Below are 25,027 nucleotides of genomic sequence, written 5' to 3'. Positions count from 1 at the left end.
GCTAGATCTACTGTCTCTATTATATTATGACAGACCAGCTAGATCTACTGTCTCTATTATATTATGACAGACCAGCTAGATCTACTGTCTCTATTATATTATGACAGACCAGCTAGATCTACTGTCTCTATTATATTATGACAGACCAGCTAGATCTACTGTCTCTATTATATTATGACAGACCAGCTAGATCTACTGTCTCTATTATATTATGACAGACCAGCTAGATCTACTGTCTCTATTATATTATGACAGACCAGCTAGATCTACTGTCTCTATTATATTATGACAGACCAGCTAGATCTACTGTCTCTATTATATTATGACAGACCAGCTAGATCTACTGTCTCTATTATATTATGACAGACCAGCTAGATCTACTGTCTCTATTATATTATGACAGACCAGCTAGATCTACTGTCTCTATTATATTATGACAGACCAGCTAGATCTACTGTCTCTATTATATTATGACAGACCAGCTAGATCTACTGTCTCTATTATATTATGACAGACCAGCTAGATCTACTGTCTCTATTATATTATGACAGACCAGCTAGATCTACTGTCTCTATTATATTATGACAGACCAGCTAGATCTACTGTCTCTATTATATTATGACAGACCAGCTAGATCTACTGTCTCTATTATATTATGACAGACCAGCTAGATCTACTGTCTCTATTATATTATGACAGACCAGCTAGATCTACTGTCTCTATTATATTATGACAGACCAGCTAGATCTACTGTCTCTATTATATTATGACAGACCAGCTAGATCTACTGTCTCTATTATATTATGACAGACCAGCTAGATCTACTGTCTCTATTATATTATGACAGACCAGCTAGATCTACTGTCTCTATTATATTATGACAGACCAGCTAGATCTACTGTCTCTATTATATTATGACAGACCAGCTAGATCTACTGTCTCTATTATATTATGACAGACCAGCTAGATCTACTGTCTCTATTATATTATGACAGACCAGCTAGATCTACTGTCTCTATTATATTATGACAGACCAGCTAGATCTACTGTCTCTATTATATTATGACAGACCAGCTAGATCTACTGTCTCTATTATATTATGACAGACCAGCTAGATCTACTGTCTCTATTATATTATGACAGACCAGCTAGATCTACTGTCTCTATTATATTATGACAGACCAGCTAGATCTACTGTCTCTATTATATTATGACAGACCAGCTAGATCTACTGTCTCTATTATATTATGACAGACCAGCTAGATCTACTGTCTCTATTATATTATGACAGACCAGCTAGATCTACTGTCTCTATTATATTATGACAGACCAGCTAGATCTACTGTCTCTATTATATTATGACAGACCAGCTAGATCTACTGTCTCTATTATATTATGACAGACCAGCTAGATCTACTGTCTCTATTATATTATGACAGACCAGCTAGATCTACTGTCTCTATTATATTATGACAGACCAGCTAGATCTACTGTCTCTATTATATTATGACAGACCAGCTAGATCTACTGTCTCTATTATATTATGACAGACCAGCTAGATCTACTGTCTCTATTATATTATGACAGACCAGCTAGATCTACTGTCTCTATTATATTATGACAGACCAGCTAGATCTACTGTCTCTATTATATTATGACAGACCAGCTAGATCTACTGTCTCTATTATATTATGACAGACCAGCTAGATCTACTGTCTCTATTATATTATGACAGACCAGCTAGATCTACTGTCTCTATTATATTATGACAGACCAGCTAGATCTACTGTCTCTATTATATTATGACAGACCAGCTAGATCTACTGTCTCTATTATATTATGACAGACCAGCTAGATCTACTGTCTCTATTATATTATGACAGACCAGCTAGATCTACTGTCTCTATTATATTATGACAGACCAGCTAGATCTACTGTCTCTATTATATTATGACAGACCAGCTAGATCTACTGTCTCTATTATATTATGACAGACCAGCTAGATCTACTGTCTCTATTATATTATGACAGACCAGCTAGATCTACTGTCTCTATTATATTATGACAGACCAGCTAGATCTACTGTCTCTATTATATTATGACAGACCAGCTAGATCTACTGTCTCTATTATATTATGACAGACCAGCTAGATCTACTGTCTCTATTATATTATGACAGACCAGCTAGATCTACTGTCTCTATTATATTATGACAGACCAGCTAGATCTACTGTCTCTATTATATTATGACAGACCAGCTAGATCTACTGTCTCTATTATATTATGACAGACCAGCTAGATCTACTGTCTCTATTATATTATGACAGACCAGCTAGATCTACTGTCTCTATTATATTATGACAGACCAGCTAGATCTACTGTCTCTATTATATTATGACAGACCAGCTAGATCTACTGTCTCTATTATATTATGACAGACCAGCTAGATCTACTGTCTCTATTATATTATGACAGACCAGCTAGATCTACTGTCTCTATTATATTATGACAGACCAGCTAGATCTACTGTCTCTATTATATTATGACAGACCAGCTAGATCTACTGTCTCTATTATATTATGACAGACCAGCTAGATCTACTGTCTCTATTATATTATGACAGACCAGCTAGATCTACTGTCTCTATTATATTATGACAGACCAGCTAGATCTACTGTCTCTATTATATTATGACAGACCAGCTAGATCTACTGTCTCTATTATATTATGACAGACCAGCTAGATCTACTGTCTCTATTATATTATGACAGACCAGCTAGATCTACTGTCTCTATTATATTATGACAGACCAGCTAGATCTACTGTCTCTATTATATTATGACAGACCAGCTAGATCTACTGTCTCTATTATATTATGACAGACCAGCTAGATCTACTGTCTCTATTATATTATGACAGACCAGCTAGATCTACTGTCTCTATTATATTATGACAGACCAGCTAGATCTACTGTCTCTATTATATTATGACAGACCAGCTAGATCTACTGTCTCTATTATATTATGACAGACCAGCTAGATCTACTGTCTCTATTATATTATGACAGACCAGCTAGATCTACTGTCTCTATTATATTATGACAGACCAGCTAGATCTACTGTCTCTATTATATTATGACAGACCAGCTAGATCTACTGTCTCTATTATATTATGACAGACCAGCTAGATCTACTGTCTCTATTATATTATGACAGACCAGCTAGATCTACTGTCTCTATTATATTATGACAGACCAGCTAGATCTACTGTCTCTATTATATTATGACAGACCAGCTAGATCTACTGTCTCTATTATATTATGACAGACCAGCTAGATCTACTGTCTCTATTATATTATGACAGACCAGCTAGATCTACTGTCTCTATTATATTATGACAGACCAGCTAGATCTACTGTCTCTATTATATTATGACAGACCAGCTAGATCTACTGTCTCTATTATATTATGACAGACCAGCTAGATCTACTGTCTCTATTATATTATGACAGACCAGCTAGATCTACTGTCTCTATTATATTATGACAGACCAGCTAGATCTACTGTCTCTATTATATTATGACAGACCAGCTAGATCTACTGTCTCTATTATATTATGACAGACCAGCTAGATCTACTGTCTCTATTATATTATGACAGACCAGCTAGATCTACTGTCTCTATTATATTATGACAGACCAGCTAGATCTACTGTCTCTATTATATTATGACAGACCAGCTAGATCTACTGTCTCTATTATATTATGACAGACCAGCTAGATCTACTGTCTCTATTATATTATGACAGACCAGCTAGATCTACTGTCTCTATTATATTATGACAGACCAGCTAGATCTACTGTCTCTATTATATTATGACAGACCAGCTAGATCTACTGTCTCTATTATATTATGACAGACCAGCTAGATCTACTGTCTCTATTATATTATGACAGACCAGCTAGATCTACTGTCTCTATTATATTATGACAGACCAGCTAGATCTACTGTCTCTATTATATTATGACAGACCAGCTAGATCTACTGTCTCTATTATATTATGACAGACCAGCTAGATCTACTGTCTCTATTATATTATGACAGACCAGCTAGATCTACTGTCTCTATTATATTATGACAGACCAGCTAGATCTACTGTCTCTATTATATTATGACAGACCAGCTAGATCTACTGTCTCTATTATATTATGACAGACCAGCTAGATCTACTGTCTCTATTATATTATGACAGACCAGCTAGATCTACTGTCTCTATTATATTATGACAGACCAGCTAGATCTACTGTCTCTATTATATTATGACAGACCAGCTAGATCTACTGTCTCTATTATATTATGACAGACCAGCTAGATCTACTGTCTCTATTATATTATGACAGACCAGCTAGATCTACTGTCTCTATTATATTATGACAGACCAGCTAGATCTACTGTCTCTATTATATTATGACAGACCAGCTAGATCTACTGTCTCTATTATATTATGACAGACCAGCTAGATCTACTGTCTCTATTATATTATGACAGACCAGCTAGATCTACTGTCTCTATTATATTATGACAGACCAGCTAGATCTACTGTCTCTATTATATTATGACAGACCAGCTAGATCTACTGTCTCTATTATATTATGACAGACCAGCTAGATCTACTGTCTCTATTATATTATGACAGACCAGCTAGATCTACTGTCTCTATTATATTATGACAGACCAGCTAGATCTACTGTCTCTATTATATTATGACAGACCAGCTAGATCTACTGTCTCTATTATATTATGACAGACCAGCTAGATCTACTGTCTCTATTATATTATGACAGACCAGCTAGATCTACTGTCTCTATTATATTATGACAGACCAGCTAGATCTACTGTCTCTATTATATTATGACAGACCAGCTAGATCTACTGTCTCTATTATATTATGACAGACCAGCTAGATCTACTGTCTCTATTATATTATGACAGACCAGCTAGATCTACTGTCTCTATTATATTATGACAGACCAGCTAGATCTACTGTCTCTATTATATTATGACAGACCAGCTAGATCTACTGTCTCTATTATATTATGACAGACCAGCTAGATCTACTGTCTCTATTATATTATGACAGACCAGCTAGATCTACTGTCTCTATTATATTATGACAGACCAGCTAGATCTACTGTCTCTATTATATTATGACAGACCAGCTAGATCTACTGTCTCTATTATATTATGACAGACCAGCTAGATCTACTGTCTCTATTATATTATGACAGACCAGCTAGATCTACTGTCTCTATTATATTATGACAGACCAGCTAGATCTACTGTCTCTATTATATTATGACAGACCAGCTAGATCTACTGTCTCTATTATATTATGACAGACCAGCTAGATCTACTGTCTCTATTATATTATGACAGACCAGCTAGATCTACTGTCTCTATTATATTATGACAGACCAGCTAGATCTACTGTCTCTATTATATTATGACAGACCAGCTAGATCTACTGTCTCTATTATATTATGACAGACCAGCTAGATCTACTGTCTCTATTATATTATGACAGACCAGCTAGATCTACTGTCTCTATTATATTATGACAGACCAGCTAGATCTACTGTCTCTATTATATTATGACAGACCAGCTAGATCTACTGTCTCTATTATATTATGACAGACCAGCTAGATCTACTGTCTCTATTATATTATGACAGACCAGCTAGATCTACTGTCTCTATTATATTATGACAGACCAGCTAGATCTACTGTCTCTATTATATTATGACAGACCAGCTAGATCTACTGTCTCTATTATATTATGACAGACCAGCTAGATCTACTGTCTCTATTATATTATGACAGACCAGCTAGATCTACTGTCTCTATTATATTATGACAGACCAGCTAGATCTACTGTCTCTATTATATTATGACAGACCAGCTAGATCTACTGTCTCTATTATATTATGACAGACCAGCTAGATCTACTGTCTCTATTATATTATGACAGACCAGCTAGATCTACTGTCTCTATTATATTATGACAGACCAGCTAGATCTACTGTCTCTATTATATTATGACAGACCAGCTAGATCTACTGTCTCTATTATATTATGACAGACCAGCTAGATCTACTGTCTCTATTATATTATGACAGACCAGCTAGATCTACTGTCTCTATTATATTATGACAGACCAGCTAGATCTACTGTCTCTATTATATTATGACAGACCAGCTAGATCTACTGTCTCTATTATATTATGACAGACCAGCTAGATCTACTGTCTCTATTATATTATGACAGACCAGCTAGATCTACTGTCTCTATTATATTATGACAGACCAGCTAGATCTACTGTCTCTATTATATTATGACAGACCAGCTAGATCTACTGTCTCTATTATATTATGACAGACCAGCTAGATCTACTGTCTCTATTATATTATGACAGACCAGCTAGATCTACTGTCTCTATTATATTATGACAGACCAGCTAGATCTACTGTCTCTATTATATTATGACAGACCAGCTAGATCTACTGTCTCTATTATATTATGACAGACCAGCTAGATCTACTGTCTCTATTATATTATGACAGACCAGCTAGATCTACTGTCTCTATTATATTATGACAGACCAGCTAGATCTACTGTCTCTATTATATTATGACAGACCAGCTAGATCTACTGTCTCTATTATATTATGACAGACCAGCTAGATCTACTGTCTCTATTATATTATGACAGACCAGCTAGATCTACTGTCTCTATTATATTATGACAGACCAGCTAGATCTACTGTCTCTATTATATTATGACAGACCAGCTAGATCTACTGTCTCTATTATATTATGACAGACCAGCTAGATCTACTGTCTCTATTATATTATGACAGACCAGCTAGATCTACTGTCTCTATTATATTATGACAGACCAGCTAGATCTACTGTCTCTATTATATTATGACAGACCAGCTAGATCTACTGTCTCTATTATATTATGACAGACCAGCTAGATCTACTGTCTCTATTATATTATGACAGACCAGCTAGATCTACTGTCTCTATTATATTATGACAGACCAGCTAGATCTACTGTCTCTATTATATTATGACAGACCAGCTAGATCTACTGTCTCTATTATATTATGACAGACCAGCTAGATCTACTGTCTCTATTATATTATGACAGACCAGCTAGATCTACTGTCTCTATTATATTATGACAGACCAGCTAGATCTACTGTCTCTATTATATTATGACAGACCAGCTAGATCTACTGTCTCTATTATATTATGACAGACCAGCTAGATCTACTGTCTCTATTATATTATGACAGACCAGCTAGATCTACTGTCTCTATTATATTATGACAGACCAGCTAGATCTACTGTCTCTATTATATTATGACAGACCAGCTAGATCTACTGTCTCTATTATATTATGACAGACCAGCTAGATCTACTGTCTCTATTATATTATGACAGACCAGCTAGATCTACTGTCTCTATTATATTATGACAGACCAGCTAGATCTACTGTCTCTATTATATTATGACAGACCAGCTAGATCTACTGTCTCTATTATATTATGACAGACCAGCTAGATCTACTGTCTCTATTATATTATGACAGACCAGCTAGATCTACTGTCTCTATTATATTATGACAGACCAGCTAGATCTACTGTCTCTATTATATTATGACAGACCAGCTAGATCTACTGTCTCTATTATATTATGACAGACCAGCTAGATCTACTGTCTCTATTATATTATGACAGACCAGCTAGATCTACTGTCTCTATTATATTATGACAGACCAGCTAGATCTACTGTCTCTATTATATTATGACAGACCAGCTAGATCTACTGTCTCTATTATATTATGACAGACCAGCTAGATCTACTGTCTCTATTATATTATGACAGACCAGCTAGATCTACTGTCTCTATTATATTATGACAGACCAGCTAGATCTACTGTCTCTATTATATTATGACAGACCAGCTAGATCTACTGTCTCTATTATATTATGACAGACCAGCTAGATCTACTGTCTCTATTATATTATGACAGACCAGCTAGATCTACTGTCTCTATTATATTATGACAGACCAGCTAGATCTACTGTCTCTATTATATTATGACAGACCAGCTAGATCTACTGTCTCTATTATATTATGACAGACCAGCTAGATCTACTGTCTCTATTATATTATGACAGACCAGCTAGATCTACTGTCTCTATTATATATATGACAGACCAGCTAGATCTACTGTCTCTATTATATTATGACAGACCAGCTAGATCTACTGTCTCTATTATATTATGACAGACCAGCTAGATCTACTGTCTCTATTATATTATGACAGACCAGCTAGATCTACTGTCTCTATTATATTATGACAGACCAGCTAGATCTACTGTCTCTATTATATTATGACAGACCAGCTAGATCTGTCTCTATTATATTATGACAGACCAGCTAGATCTACTGTCTCTATTATATTATGACAGACCAGCTAGATCTACTGTCTCTATTATATTATGACAGACCAGCTAGATCTACTGTCTCTATTATATTATGACAGACCAGCTAGATCTACTGTCTCTATTATTATGACAGACCAGCTAGATCTACTGTCTCTATTATATTATGACAGACCAGCTAGATCTACTGTCTCTATTATATTATGACAGACCAGCTAGATCTACTGTCTCTATTATATTATGACAGACCAGCTAGATCTACTGTCTCTATTATATTATGACAGACCAGCTAGATCTACTGTCTCTATTATATTATGACAGACCAGCTAGATCTACTGTCTCTATTATATTATGACAGACCAGCTAGATCTACTGTCTCTATTATATTATGACAGACCAGCTAGATCTACTGTCTCTATTATATTATGACAGACCAGCTAGATCTACTGTCTCTATTATATTATGACAGACCAGCTAGATCTACTGTCTCTATTATATTATGACAGACCAGCTAGATCTACTGTCTCTATTATATTATGACAGACCAGCTAGATCTACTGTCTCTATTATATTATGACAGACCAGCTAGATCTACTGTCTCTATTATATTATGACAGACCAGCTAGATCTACTGTCTCTATTATATTATGACAGACCAGCTAGATCTACTGTCTCTATTATATTATGACAGACCAGCTAGATCTACTGTCTCTATTATATTATGACAGACCAGCTAGATCTACTGTCTCTTTTATATTTTGACAGACCAGCTAGATCTACTGTCTCTATTATATTATGACAGACCAGCTAGATCTACTGTCTCTATTATATTATGACAGACCAGCTAGATCTACTGTCTCTAATATTATGACAGACCAGGTAGATCTACTGTCTCTATTACAATATGACAGACCAGCTAATCTACTGTCTCTATGTCTCTATTATAATATGACAGACCAGCTAGATCTTCTGTTTCGATTACAATATGACAGAACAGCTAAATCTACTGTCTCTATTATATTATGACTGACCAGCTAGATATACTGTATCTATTGTACTATGACAGACCAGCTAGATCTGTCTCTAATATTATGACAGACCAGCTAGATCTACTGTCTCTATTATATTATGACAGACCAGCTAAATCTACTGTCTCTATGTCTCTATTATATTATGACAGACCAGCTAGATCTACTGTCTCTATTATATTATGACAGACCAGCTAGATCTACTGTCTCTATGTCTCTATTATATTTTGACAGACCAGCTGGATCTACTGTCTCTATTATATTATGACAGACCAGCTAGATCTACTGTCTCTATTATAACATGACAGAGCAACTAGATCTACTGTCTGTATCATATTATGACAGACCATCTCGATCTACTGTCTCTATTACAATATGACAGAACAGCTAGATCTACTGTCTGTAATATATTATGACAGACCAGCTATATCTACTGTCTCTATTATAATATGACAGACCAGCTAGCTCTTCCGTCTCGATTACAATATGACAGAACAGCTAGATCTATTGTCTCTATTATATTATGACAGACCAGCTAAATCTACTGTCTCTATTATATTATGACAGAACATCTCGATCTACTGTCTCTATTATATTATGAGAAACCAGCTAGATCTAACGTCTCTATTATATTATGACAGACCAGCTAGATATACTGTCTCTTTTGTATTTGACAGACCAGCTAGATCTACTGTCTCTATTATATTATGACTGACCAGCAAGATATACTGTCTCTATTGTACTATGACAGACCAGCTAAATCTACTGTCTCTATTATATTATGAGAGACCAGCTAGATCTAACGTCTCTATTATATTATGACAGACCAGCTAGATCTACTGTCTCTTTTGTATTTTGACAGACCAGCTATATCTACTGTCTCTATTATATTATGACAGACCAGCTAAATCTACTGTCTCTATTATATTATGACTGACCAGCTAGATATACTGTCTTTATTGTACTATGACATACCAGCTAGATCTACTGTCTCTAATATTATGACAGACCAGCTAGATCTACTGTCTCTATTATATTATGAGAGACCAGCTAGATCTAACGTCTCTATTACATTATGACAGACCAGCTAGATCTACTGTCTCTTTTGTATTTTGACAGACCAGCTAAATCTACTGTCTCTATTATATTATGACTGACCAGCTAGATATACTGTCTCTATTGTACTATGACAGACCAGCTAAATCTACTGTCTCTATTATATTATGAAAGACCAGCTAGATCTACTGTCTCTATTACATTATGAGAGACCAGCTAGATCTAACGTCTCTATTATATTATGACAGACCAGCTAGATCTACTGTCTTTTTTGTATTTTGACAGACCAGCTAGATCTACTGTCTCTATTATATTATGACTGACCAGCTAGATATACTGTCTCTTTTGTACTATAACAGACCAGCTAGATCTACTGTCTCTAATATTATGACAGACCAGGTAGATCTACTGTCTCTATTATAATATGACAGACCAGCTAGATCTACTGTCTCTATTATATTATGACAGACACGCTAGATCTACTGTCTCTATTATATTTTGACAGACCAGGTAGATCTACTGTCTCTATTATATTTAGACAGACCAGCTAGATCTACTGTCTCTATTGTATTTTGACAGACCAGCTAGATCTACTGTCTCTATTATATTATGACAGACCAGCTAAATCTACTGTCTCTATTATATTATAACTGACCAGCTAGATCTACTGTCTCTATTGTACTATGACAGACCAGCTAGATCTACTGTCTCTATTGTATTATGACAGACCAGCTAGATCTACTGTCTATATTATATTATGACAGACCATGTAGATCTACTGTGTTCCGGTGCGGGGAGTGACACACCCAGGCTGCGAAGCATATGGTGATGGTCATCCCGTAACGCATCAGCGCCAGAGACACATATTCTCAAACCCTGTCTTTAAAGTGGACCTACCCGGCTGACCCAAGCGGTCTGACCGAGGTTGTGGTTCTGTTTTTGCCCGGTTGATGGCGTTCCGAATGTACCCTCCAGCTAGACAAGAGACCTCTCGAGCGGCGCCCCGGCACCTGTGGCCTCGGTCATGGGCAGTTCAGGGCTTCCCGCTGGGCGCATGGTGGATTGCACCAGGGCCTCCTCCCCTGACGGGATTGGACCGGTCCCTGGCTGTTCTTTGCTTAGTGCGACCAGGTACAAGCTCTATGTTGTGAGTGGCTACCTGGTTGATCCTGCCAGTAGTATATGCTTGTCTAAAATATGAAGCCATGCAAGTCTAAGTACACACGGCAGGTATAGTGAAACTGAGAATGGCTCATTAAATCAGTTCTGGTTCCTTTGGTCGCTCCAACGTTACTTGGATAACTGTGGCAATTCTAGAGCTAATACATGCCAACGAGCGCTGACCTCCGGGGATGCGTGCATTTATCAGACCCAAAATGCGGGCCAATCTCGGTTGCCCCGGCCGCTTTGGTAACTCTAGATAACTTTGAGCCGATCGCGCGGCCTTTGTGGCGGAGACGTCTCATTTGAATGTCCGCCCTATCAACTTTCGATGGTACTTTCTGTGCCTACCATGGTTACCACGGGAAACGGGGAATCAGGGTTCAATTCCGGAGAGGGAGCCTGATAAATGGCTACCACATCCAAGGAAAGCAGTGAGGTAGTAACGAAAAATAACAATACAGGACTCTTTCGAGGCCCTGTAATTGGAATGAGTACACTTTAAATCCTTTAACGAGGATCCATTGGAAGCCAAGTATGGTGCCAACAGCAGCGTTAATTCCAGCTCCAATAGCGTATCTTAAAGCTCGTATCGGGATCGAGCACCAAATCTTCTTTCGGGACGGAAGGCGTCTTCCTCCACCTTCACCCTTCAATACAAATGGCCAGAGTCAGGAAGCCCAGAGAGAGAGTGGGCAAACGGACTAAAAAGGTGAGTGCCCGGCGGAAAAGTACCACCGGCACCTGGTAACCCATTAGTGCCCCCTCAGGCCCTGTGCGGAAAGCGGCAGGGTTACCAGGTGCACGACATCCGGTTTGGGTCACCAGGTGCACGCAGTTCGTAACAGCGCGGCTATATGCTTTATAGTCCGGGGAAGGGTGCTTAAGTATGGGTGCCCTGGTTCACCTGGTGTGTGAGGTTGTGGAGGTGGGGGGTGTCCCCTGCTGGAATCATCCCCGGAAATAGAGGGGTGTTACCCGGGTGATGAGTGATGTCCTATAGGCCTTTATGTGTCCTCTCATGCCCGGAGAGAGAGGCCTGTTCCCGGATAGGGAGTTAAGGCCTTTAGGCCTGTATGTGTCCTCTCATGCCCAGAGAGAGGCCTGTAAACCCAGATAGGGAGTTAAGGCCTTTAGGCCTGTATGTGTCCTCTCATCCCATGAGAGAGAGGCCTGTTCCTGGATATTGAGTGATGAACTTTAGGCCTGTATGTGTCCTCTCATGCCTAGAGAGAGGCCTGTAACCCGGATAGGGAGTGATGACCTTTAGGCCTGTATGTGTCCTCTCATGCCCGGAGAGAGAGGCCTGTTCCTGGATATTGAGTGATGACCTTTAGGTCCTCTCAAGCCCTATATGCATATATCGAGGTACCAGGCCAGGGCAGTGGCTTTTGTCCCAGGCCAGGCCAGGGCAGTGGCTTTTTGGCCTATGGGCCTATGGGCCTTTTTTGGGTTAGCAGGCCCTGTGAAAAAAATGTGACCGGCCGATTGTAAGGCACGTGCGCTACCCATTGAGCCAAACGTGCCAAAGAGGCAACGAGGTGAGGTTTATGGTCAAATTCTCCTTGCCCGTCCAATTAGTCCCATATTGGCCCACAGCTGGGGCTTACTAAGCCCTTGTTTTTGGGGTTAGGGGTAAGGTTAGGGGTAGGGGTAGGGGTATGGGTAAGGGGTAGGGGTAAGGGGTAGGGTTAGGGGTAGGGGTAACGGTTAGGGTTAGGGGTATGGTAGGGTTAGGGTTAGGGGTAAGGGGTAGGGTTAGGGTTAGGGTTAGGGTTAGGGTAGGGTTAGGGTTAGGGGTAAGGGTAAGGGTAGGGGTAGATTAGGGATATGGGTAAGGGTAGGGATAGGATTAGGGGTAGGGGTTAGGGTTAGGGTTAGGAGTAGGGTTAGACTTAGGGGTAAGGTTAGGGTTAGGGTAGGGTTGGGGTTAGGGGGTAAGGGTTAGGGGTAGGGGTAGGGGTTAGGGGTAGGGTTAACGATAGGGGTAAGGGTAGGGTTGGGGTTAGGGGGTAAGGGTAGGGTTAGGGGTAGGGGGAAGGGGTAGGGTTAAGGTTAGGGGTAAGGATAGGGTTAGGGTTAGGGGTAAGGTTAGGGATAGGGGTAAGGGGTAGGGTTAGGGTTAGGGGTAAGGGTTAGGGGTAAGGGGTAAGGGGTAGGGTAGGGGTAAGGGTAGGGTTAGGGTTAGGGGTAAGGGTAGGGGTAAGGGGTAGTGGTAGGGTTAGGGTTAGGGTTAGGGGTAGGGGTAGGGGTAGGGGTAGGGGTAGGGGTAGGGGTTAGGGTTAGGGTTAGGGGTAAGGGTAAGGGTAAGGGTAGGGATAGGGTAAGGGGTAGGGGTAAGGGTAGGGTTAGGGTTAGGGGTAGGGGGAAGGGGTAGAGTTAGGGGTAAGGTTAGGGGTAAGGGTAGGGTTAGGGTTAGGGGTAAGGTTAGGGGTAGGGATAGGGTTAGGGTTAGGGGTAAGGGTAAGGGTTAGGGTTAGGGTTAGGGGTAAGGGGTAGGGTTAGGGTTAGGGGTAGGGTAGGGGTAAGGGTAGGGTTAGGGGTAAGGGTAAGGGTTAAGGGTAAGGGTTAGGGTTAGTGGTAAGGGTAGGGATAGGGTTAGGGTTAGGGTTAGGGTTAGGGGTAGGGGTAAGGGTTAGGGGTAAGGGTAGGGGTAGGGTTAGGGATACTGTTAGGGATAGGGGCAAGGGTAGGGTTAGGGGTAGGGTTAGGGGTAAGGGTTAGGGATAGGGTTAGGGTTTGTGATAGGGGTAAGGGGTAGGGGTAGGGGTAGGGGGAAGGGTAGGGGTAGGGATAGGGGTACATTTAGGGGTAAGGGTAGGGGTAGGGATGGGGTTAGGTGTTAGGGGTAGGGTAAGGGTAAGGGTAGGGGTAGGGATAGGGGTACATTTAGGGGTAAGGGTAGGGGTAGGGATGGGGTTAGGGGTAGGGGTAGGGGTAGGGTTAGGGTTAGGGTTAGGGTTAGGGTTAGGGTTAGGGGTAGGGTTGGGGTTAGGGGTAGGGGTAGGGATAAGGTTAGGGATAGGGGTAAGGGTTAGGGTTAGGGGTAGGGTTAGGGTTGAGGTTAGGGGTAGGATTAGGGGTAGGGTTAGCTATAAATGTACTAAAATAAATATAATACAACTATTCTATAGTAGCATACTGTATCTGCCTCCTGTCCTGTATTATTCTACTGTAGCTGCCTCCTGTATAGTAGCATACTGTAGCTGCCTCCTGTTCTGTATAGTGATCTGCTGTAACCGCCTCCTGTCCTGTATAGTAGCATGTTGTACTTTAGCTGCTTGGTGTGATTGCAGCATTATCCTGTATAGTACTGTAGCTGCTTGGTGTGGTATTCAGCATTATCCTCTATAGTACCGTGGCTGCTTGGTGTGAAATCCAGCATTATCCTGTACAGTACTGTAGCTGCTTGGTGTGAATCCAGCATTATCCTGTACAGTACTATAGCTGCTTGATGTGATTCCAGCATGATCCTGTTTGGTGTGATAACAGCATTATCCTGTATAGTACTGTAGCCTCTTGGAGTGAAATCCAGCATTATCCTGTATAGTACTGTAGCTGCTTGGTGTGATAACAGCATTATCCTGTATAGTACTGTAGCTGCTTGGTTTGATTTCCAGCATTATCATGTACAGTACTGTATCTGCTTGGTGTGGAAACAACATTATCCTGTATAGTACTATAGCTGAATGGTTGTGATTCCAGCATGATCCTGTATAGTACTGTAGCTGCTTGGTGTCAATCCAGCATTATCCTGTACAGTACTGTAGATGCTTGGTGTGATTTCAGCATGATCCTGTATAGTACCGTATCTGCTTGGTGTGAAACCAGCATTATCCTGTATTGTACTGTAGCTGCTTGGTGTGAAATCCAGCATTATCCTGTACAGTACTGTGGCTACTTGGTGTGAATTCCAGCATTATCCTGTACAGTACTGTAGCTGCTTGGTGTGATTATAGCATTATCCTGTACAGTACTGTAGCTGCTTGGTGTGATTATAGCATTATCCTGTACAGTACTGTAGCTGCTTGGTGTGATTATAGCATTATCCTGTACAGTACTGTAGCTGCTTGGTGTGATTTCAGCATGATCCTGTACAGTACTGTAGCTGCTTGGTGTGTTTATAGCATTATCCTGTACAGTACTGTAGCTGCTTGGTGTGATTATAGCATTATCCTGTACATTACTGTAGCTGCTTGGTGTGATTATAGCATTATCCTGTACAGTACTGTAGCTGCTTGGTGTGATTATAGCATTATCCTGTACAGTACTGTAGCTGCTTGGTGTGATTTCAGCATGATCCTGTACAGTACTGTAGCTGCTTGGTGTGATTATAGCATTATCCTGTACATTACTGTAGCTGCTTGGTGTGATTATAGCATTATCCTGTACAGTACTGTAGCTGCTTGGTGTGATTATAGCATTATCCTGTACAGTACTGTAGCTGCTTGGTGTGATTATAGCATTATCCTGTACAGTACTGTAGCTGCTTGGTGTGATTTCAGCATGATCCTGTACAGTACTGTAGCTGCTTGGTGTGATTATAGCATTATCCTGTACAGTACTGTAGCTGCTTGGTGTGATTATAGCATTATCCTGTACAGTACTGTAGCTGCTTGGTGTGAAATCCAGCATTATCCTGTACAGTACTGTAGCTGCTTGGTGTGATTATAGCATTATCCTGTACAGTACTGTAGCTGCTTGGTGTGATTATAGCATTATCCTGTACAGTACTGTAGCTGCTTGGTGTGAAATCCAGCATTATCCTGTACAGTACTGTAGCTGCTTGGTGTGATTTCATTATTATCCTATACATTACTGTAGCTGCTTGGTGTGATTATAGCATTATCCTGTACAGTACTGTAGCTGCTTGGTGTGATTTCATTATTATCCTGTACAGTACTGTAGCTGCTTGGTGTGATTATAGCATTATCCTGTACAGTACTGTAGCTGCTTGGTGTGATTATAGCATTATCCTGTACAGTACTGTAGCTGCTTGGTGTGAAATCCAGCATTATCCTGTACAGTACTGTAGCTGCTTGGTGTGATTTCATTATTATCCTATACATTACTGTAGCTGCTTGGTGTGATTATAGCATTATCCTGTACAGTACTGTAGCTGCTTGGTGTGATTTCATTATTATCCTGTACAGTACTGTAGCTGCTTGGTGTGATTATAGCATTATCCTGTACAGTACTGTAGCTGCTTGGTGTGATTATAGCATTATCCTGTACAGTACTGTAGCTGCTTGGTGTGATTTCATTATTATCCTGTACAGTACTGTAGCTGCTTGGTGTGATTTCATTATTATCCTGTACAGTACTGTAGCTGCTTGGTGTGATTTCATTATTATCCTGTACAGTACTGTAGCTGCTTGGTGTGATTTCATTATTATCCTGTACTTTACTGTAGCTGCTTGGTGTGATTCCAGCTTTACGCAGCATCACCACCACTATAGTCTAGCTGTAGTGACATCACTGATGCAGTGCTGAGAGCTAGGCTGGAGGCACAGTAGCGGACTGCAGAAGCTCTCTCCTCTCTCCCAGCCCCAGCCGACAGTGAGCTGTTTCCCTGCATCGCTGTCCTCTCTCTCAGGATGGGGGAGTCTCTGCTGCTGGAGCCCAGCTTGGCTCAGACTCTGGCCGTCAGCGCAGCTAAAACCTCGAAGCTCTCTCTCTCTACATCCACCCAGCGCTCCCTTGCCGCCTGGATCAAAGACAACATCAGGAAGAAGGAGTGTTGCTTCTACGTCAACAGTGACAGGTAAAGTAGGCTACGGTACAATGGGTTAGAGGAAAATACTGTACTGTACTATGCACTGGGTGATAATGATAGGGGAAAAATCTATACAGTTACGTATCAGGATATTATTTCTGACAATATCGTATTGTTTGAGAATAATCTTCGTTTTGAACTGGCTGTCTGTAGCTGCACCAAAACTCCAGTGTTTTTCCTTCATAGCTTGTTCTCCATCTTATTTTTAAAACGGGAGGCATTTTTTTTACAATGTTATTTCCAATGACTGATGAAAACTAATGTGCTCATGGCTCGCTTGTCCCTCTGCAGCAGACATGTGGTGAGCAATATGTTTGGAACTCCAAATTGCGATAAAATAACAGTATCGAGTCACAATACATATACAGGGGTTGTATGTACAGGGGCCATCAGAAGGTATTCACACCCTTTGACCTTATCCACATTCAGTTGTTAAGGCCTGTATTTAAATGGATTACATTTAGATGTTTTGTCACTGGCCTACACACAATACAGCAAAATGTCGAAGTGGAATTATGTTTTTAGAAATATTTACAAATTAATAAAAAATGTAAAGTTTAAATGTCTTGAGTCAATCAGTTCAAGTCCTTTGTTACAGCAAGCCAAAATTAATTAAGGAATATACATTTGTTTAACAAGTCACATAATTGCATGGACTCACTCTGTGTGTAATAATAGTGTTTAGCATTATTTTTTAAATGACTACCTCATCTCTATATCCCACACATACAATTATCTGTAAGGTCCCTCAGTCAAGCAGGGAATTTCAAACACAGATTCAACCACAAAGACAAGAGAAGTTTTCCAATGCCTCACAAAGAATGGCACCTATTGGTAGATGGGTAAAATAAAAGCAGACATTGAACATCCTTTTGAGCACGGTGCAGTTATTAATTACTCTTTGGATGGTGTATCAATACACCCAGTCACTACAAAGATACAGGCGTCCTTCCTAGTTCAGTTGCCAGAGAGGAAGGAAACCACTCAGGGATTTCACCATAATGATTTCTGTGATAGGAGAAAACTGAGGATGGATCAACAACATGGTAGTTACTCCACAACCTAAATGACAGTGAAGTGAAAAGAAAGACGCCTGTACAGAATAATGTCACTAAAGTAAAACTGCAAACAATGTGGCAAGCGATTAACTTTTTGTCCTGAATTCAAAGTGTTATGTTTGGGGTAAATTCAATTCAACACATTACTGAATACCACTCTTGGCTTAAATCTGCCTAAAAATCTATGGCAAGACCTGAAAATGGTTGCTTAGCAATGATCAACAAACAATTTCACAGAGCTTGAAGAATTTAGAAAATAAAAACTTACCCAGAAAGACACAGCTATAAATCACTGCCAATCACTGTGATTGGAACATATATTGAATAGGTTGAATACTTAGTGTTTATTAGTGTTTATTAGTGTTTATTTTTAATAAATGTTTTACAAATGTTAAAAATGTTCTTCCACTTTGACATTAGTCTTTTTTGTAAATTGTTAACAAAAATATAGAAGTAAATACATGTTTATCCCATTTTGTAACAAAACAAATACTTTTTGGAAAAAGTCAATGGATGTGAATACTTTCTGAAGGCACAGTAGAATCGTGAGAATCATATCGTATCGTGGGTTAGGGTTAGAGGATTATACTGTACACTGGGTTAGAGGATTATACTGTACACTGGGTTAGAGGAGTATACTGTACACTGGGTTAGAGGATTATACTGTACACTGGGTTAGAGGATTATACTGTACACTGGGTTAGAGGAGTATACTGTACACTGGGTTAGAGGAGTATACTGTACACTGGGTTAGAGGATTATACTGTACACTGGGTTAGAGGATTATACTGTACACTGGGTTAGAGGATTATACTGTACACTGGGTTAGAGGATTATACTGTACTGTACACTGGGTTAGAGGATTATACTGTACACTGGGTTAGAGGATTATACTGTACACTGGGTTAGAGGATTATACTGTACACTGGGTTAGAGGATTATACTGTACACTGGGTTAGAGGATTATACTGTACACTGGGTTAAAGGATTATACTGTACACTGGGTTAGAGGATTATACTGTACACTGGGTTAGAGGATTATACTGTACACTGGGTTAGAGGATTATACTGTACACTGGGTTAGAGGAGTATACTGTACACTGGGTTAGAGGATTATACTGTACACTGGGTTAGAGGATTATACTGTACACTGGGTTAGAGGATTATACTGTACACTGGGTTAGAGGATTATACTGTACACTGGGTTAGAGGATTATACTGTACTGTACACTGGGTTAGAGGATTATACTATACTGTACACTGGGTTAGAGGATTATACTGTACACTGGGTTAGAGGATTATACTGTACTGTACACTGGGTTAGAGGATTATACTGTACACTGGGTTAGAGGATTATACTATACTGTACACTGGGTTAGAGGATTATACTGTACTGTACACAGGGTTAGAGGATTATACTGTACACTGGGTTAGAGGATTATACTGTACACTGGGTTAGAGGATTATACTGTACACTGGGTTAGAGGATTATACTGTACACTGGGTTAGAGGATTATACTGTACACTGGGTTAGAGGATTATACTGTACACTGGGTTAGAGGAGTATACTGTACACTGGGTTAGAGGATTATACTGTACACTGGGTTAGAGGAGTATACTGTACACTGGGTTAGAGGATTATACTGTACACTGGGTTAGAGGATTATACTGTACACTGGGTTTAGAGGATTATACTGTACACTGGGTTAGAGGATTATACTGTACACTGGGTTAGAGGATTATACTGTACACTGGGTTAGAGGATTATACTGTACACTGGGTTAGAGGAGTATACTGTACACTGGGTTAGAGGATTATACTGTACACTGGGTTAGAGGAGTATACTGTACACTGGGTTAGAGGATTATACTGTACACTGGGTTAGAGGATTATGCTGTACTGTACACTGGGTTGGAGGATGATATTGTACACTGGGTTAGAGGATTATACTGTACACTGGGTTAGAGGATTATACTGTACACTTGGTTAGAGGATTATACTGTACACTGGGTTAGAGGATTATACTGTACACTGGGTTAGAGGATTATACTGTACACTGGGTTAGAGGATTATACTGTACACTGGGTTAAAGGATTATACTGTACACTGGGTTAGAGGATTATACTGTACACTGGGTTAGAGGATTATACTGTACACTGGGTTAGAGGATTATACTGTACACTGGGTTAGAGGAGTATACTGTACACTGGGTTAGAGGATTATACTGTACACTGGGTTAGAGGATTATACTGTACACTGGGTTAGAGGATTATACTGTACACTGGGTTAGAGGATTATACTGTACACTGGGTTAGAGGATTATACTGTACTGTACACTGGGTTAGAGGATTATACTATACTGTACACTGGGTTAGAGGATTATACTGTACACTGGGTTAGAGGATTATACTGTACTGTACACTGGGTTAGAGGATTATACTGTACACTGGGTTAGAGGATTATACTATACTGTACACTGGGTTAGAGGATTATACTGTACTGTACACTGGGTTAGAGGATTATACTGTACACTGGGTTAGAGGATTATACTGTACACTGGGTTAGAGGATTATACTGTACACTGGGTTAGAGGAGTATACTGTACACTGGGTTAGAGGATTATACTGTACACTGGGTTAGAGGATTATACTGTACACTGGGTTAGAGGATTATACTGTACACTGGTTAGAGGAGTATACTGTACACTGGGTTAGAGGATATACTGTACACTGGGTTAGAGGAGTATACTGTTACACTGGGTTAGAGGATTATACTGTACACTGGGTTAGAGGATTATACTGTACACTGGGTTAGAGGATTATACTGTACACTGGGTTAGAGGAGTATACTGTACACTGGGTTAGAGGATTATACTGTACACTGGGTTAGAGGAGTATACTGTACACTGGGTTAGAGGATTATACTGTACACTGGGTTAGAGGATTATGCTGTACTGTACACTGGGTTGGAGGATGATATTGTACACTGGGTTAGAGGATTATACTGTACACTGGGTTAGAGGAGTATACTGTACACTGGGTTAGAGGATTATACTGTACACTGGGTTAGAGGATTATACTGTACACTGGGTTAGAGGATTATACTGTACACTGGGTTAGAGGATTATACTGTACACTGGGTTAGAGGATTATACTGTACACTGGGTTAGAGGAGTATACTGTACACTGGGTTAGAGGATTATACTGTACACTGGGTTAGAGGAGTATACTGTACACTGGGTTAGAGGATTATACTGTACACTGGGTTAGAGGATTATGCTGTACTGTACACTGGGTTGGAGGATGATATTGTACACTGGGTTAGAGGATTATACTGTACACTGGGTTAGAGGATTATACTGTACACTGGGTTAGAGGATTATACTGTACACTGGGTTAGAGGATTATACTGTACACTGGGTTAGAGGATTATACTGTACACTGGGTTAGAGGAGTATACTGTACACTGGGTTAGAGGATTATACTGTACACTGGGTTAGAGGAGTATACTGTACACTGGGTTAGAGGATTATACTGTACACTGGGTTAGAGTATTATACTGTACACTGGGTTAGAGGATTATACTGTACACTGGGTTAGAGTATTATACTGTACACTGGGTTAGAGGATTATACTGTACACTGGGTTAGAGGATTATACTCTACACTGGGTTAGAGGATTATACTCTACACTGGGTTAGAGGATTATACTGTACACTGGGTTAGAGGATTATACTGTACACTGGGTTAGAGGATTATACTGTACACTGGGTTAGAGGATTATACTGTACACTGGGTTAGAGGAGTATACTGTACACTGGGTTAGAGGATTATACTCTACACTGGGTTAGAGGATTATACTGTACACTGGGTTAGAGGATTATACTGTACACTGGGTTAGAGGATTATACTGTACACTGGGTTAGAGGATTATACTGTACACTGGGTTAGAGGATTATACTGTACACTGGGTTAGAGGATTATACTGTACACTGGGTTAGAGGATTATACTGTACACTGGGTTAGAGGAGTATACTGTACACTGGGTTAGAGGAGTATACTGTACACTGGGTTAGAGGATTATACTGTACACTGGGTTAGAGGATTATACTGTACACTGGGTTAGAGGATTATACTGTACACTGGGTTAGAGGATTATACTGTACACTGGGTTAGAGGATTATACTGTACACTGGGTTAGAGGACTATACTATACTGTACACTGGGTTAGAGGATTATACTGTACACTGGGTTAGAGGATTATACTGTACTGTACACTGGGTTAGAGGATTATACTGTACACTGGGTTAGAGGATTATACTGTACTGTACACTGGGTTAGAGGATTATAATGTACACTGGGTTAGAGGATTATACTGTACACTAGGTTAGAGGATTATACTGTACACTGGGTTAGAGGATAATACTGTACACTGGGTTAGAGGATTATACTGTACACTGGGTTGGAGGATCATACTGTACACTGGGTTAGAGGATTATGCTGTACTGTACACTGGGTTGGAGGATGATATTGTACACTGGGTTAGAGGATAATACTGTACACTGGGTTAGAGGATTATACTGTACACTGGGTTAGAGGATTATGCTGTACTGTACACTGGATTGGAGGATTATACTGTACACTGGGTTAGAGGATTATACTGTACACTGGGTTAGAGGATTATACTGTACACTGGGTTAGAGGATAATACTGTACACTGGGTTAGAGGATTATACTGTACTGTACACTGGGTTGGAGGATCATACTGTCCACTAGGTTAGAGGATAATACTGTACTGTACACTGGGTTAGATGATTATACTGTACACTGGGTTAGAGAATTATACTGTACTGTACACTGGATTAGAGGATCATACTGTACACTGGGTTGGAGGATTATACTGTACACTGGGTTAGAGGATTATACTGTACATTGGGTTAGATGATAATACTGTACTGTACACTGGGTTAGAGGATTATACTGTACACTGGGTTAGAGGATTATACTGTACACTGGGTTAGAGGATCATACTGTACACTGGGTTAGAGGATAATACTGTACTGTACACTGGGTTAGAGGATTATACTGTACACTGGGTTAGAGGATTAAACTGTACTGTACACTGGGTCGGAGGATTATACTGTACACTGGGTTAGAGGATTATACTGTACACTGGATTAGAGGATTATACTGTACACTGGGTTAGAGGATTATACTGTATACTGGGTTAGAGGATAATACTGTACACTAGGTTAGAGGATAATACTGTACTGTACACTGGGTTAGAGGATTATACTGTACACTGGGTTAGAGGATTATACTGTACTGTACACTGGGTTAGAGGATTATACTCTACACTGGGTTAAAGGATTATACTGTACACTGGGTTAGAGGATTATACTGTACACTGGGTTAGAGGATTATACTGTACACTGGGTTAGAGGATTATACCATACACTGGGTTAGAGGATTATACTGTACACTGGATTAGAGGATAATACTGTACTGTACACTGGGTTAGAGGATTATACTGTACACTGGGTTAGAGGATTATACTGTACACTGGGTTAGAGGATTATACTGTACACTGGATTAGAGGATAATACTGTACTGTACACTGGGTTAGATGATTATACTGTACACTGGGTTAAAGGATTATACTGTACTGTACACTGGGTTAGAGGATCATACTGTACACTGGGTTGGAGGATTATACTGTACACTGGGTTAGAGGATTATACTGTACACTGGGTTAGATGATAATACTGTACTGTACACTGGGTTAGAGGATTATACTGTACACTGGGTTAGAGGATTATACTGTACACTGGGTTAGAGGATCATACTGTACACTGGGTTAGAGGATAATACTGTACTGTACACTGGGTTAGAGGATTATACTGTACACTGGTTTAGAGGATTAAACTGTACTGTACACTGGGTCGGAGGATTATACTGTACACTGGGTTAGAGGATTATACTGTACACTGGATTAGAGGATTATACTGTACACTGGGTTAGAGGATTATACTGTACACTGGGTTAGAGGATAATACTGTACACTAGGTTAGAGGATAATACTGTACTGTACACTGGGTTAGAGGATTATACTGTACACTGGGTTAGAGGATTATACTGTACTGTACACTGGGTTAGAGGATTATACTCTACACTGGGTTAAAGGATTATACTGTACACTGGGTTAGAGGATTATACTGTACACTGGGTTAGAGGATTATACTGTACACTGGGTTAGAGGATTATACTGTACACTGGGTTAGAGGATTATACTGTACACTGGATTAGAGGATAATACTGTACTGTACACTGGGTTAGAGGATTATACTGTACACTGGGTTAGAGGATTATACTGTACACTGGGTTAGAGGATTATACTGTACACTGGATTAGAGGATAATACTGTACTGTACACTGG

The 25,027-nt window shown here is 39.7% G+C and overlaps 1 protein-coding gene across 1 annotated transcript in view; it reads left to right on the top strand.

Moving 5' to 3' along the window:
* The first annotated feature begins 17,261 nt into the window (after positions 1 to 17,261).
* Positions 17,262 to 25,027, top strand: part of trpm2 (transient receptor potential cation channel, subfamily M, member 2) — a 101,963-nt gene continuing 94,197 nt past the window's right edge. Inside the window, exon 1 of the mRNA XM_031806118.1 lies at positions 17,262 to 17,523. Within this exon, the coding sequence (XP_031661978.1) occupies positions 17,357 to 17,523 (167 nt within the window). The 5' untranslated portion in view covers positions 17,262 to 17,356. The remainder of the gene's footprint in view (positions 17,524 to 25,027) is intronic.

The sequence above is a fragment of the Oncorhynchus kisutch genome, linkage group LG26 (genome assembly GCF_002021735.2).
Source record: "Oncorhynchus kisutch isolate 150728-3 linkage group LG26, Okis_V2, whole genome shotgun sequence".
NCBI lineage: Eukaryota > Metazoa > Chordata > Actinopteri > Salmoniformes > Salmonidae > Oncorhynchus > Oncorhynchus kisutch.
Note: the sequence above shows the minus strand (reverse complement) of the source record. Positions and strands in the feature narration are given on the sequence as shown.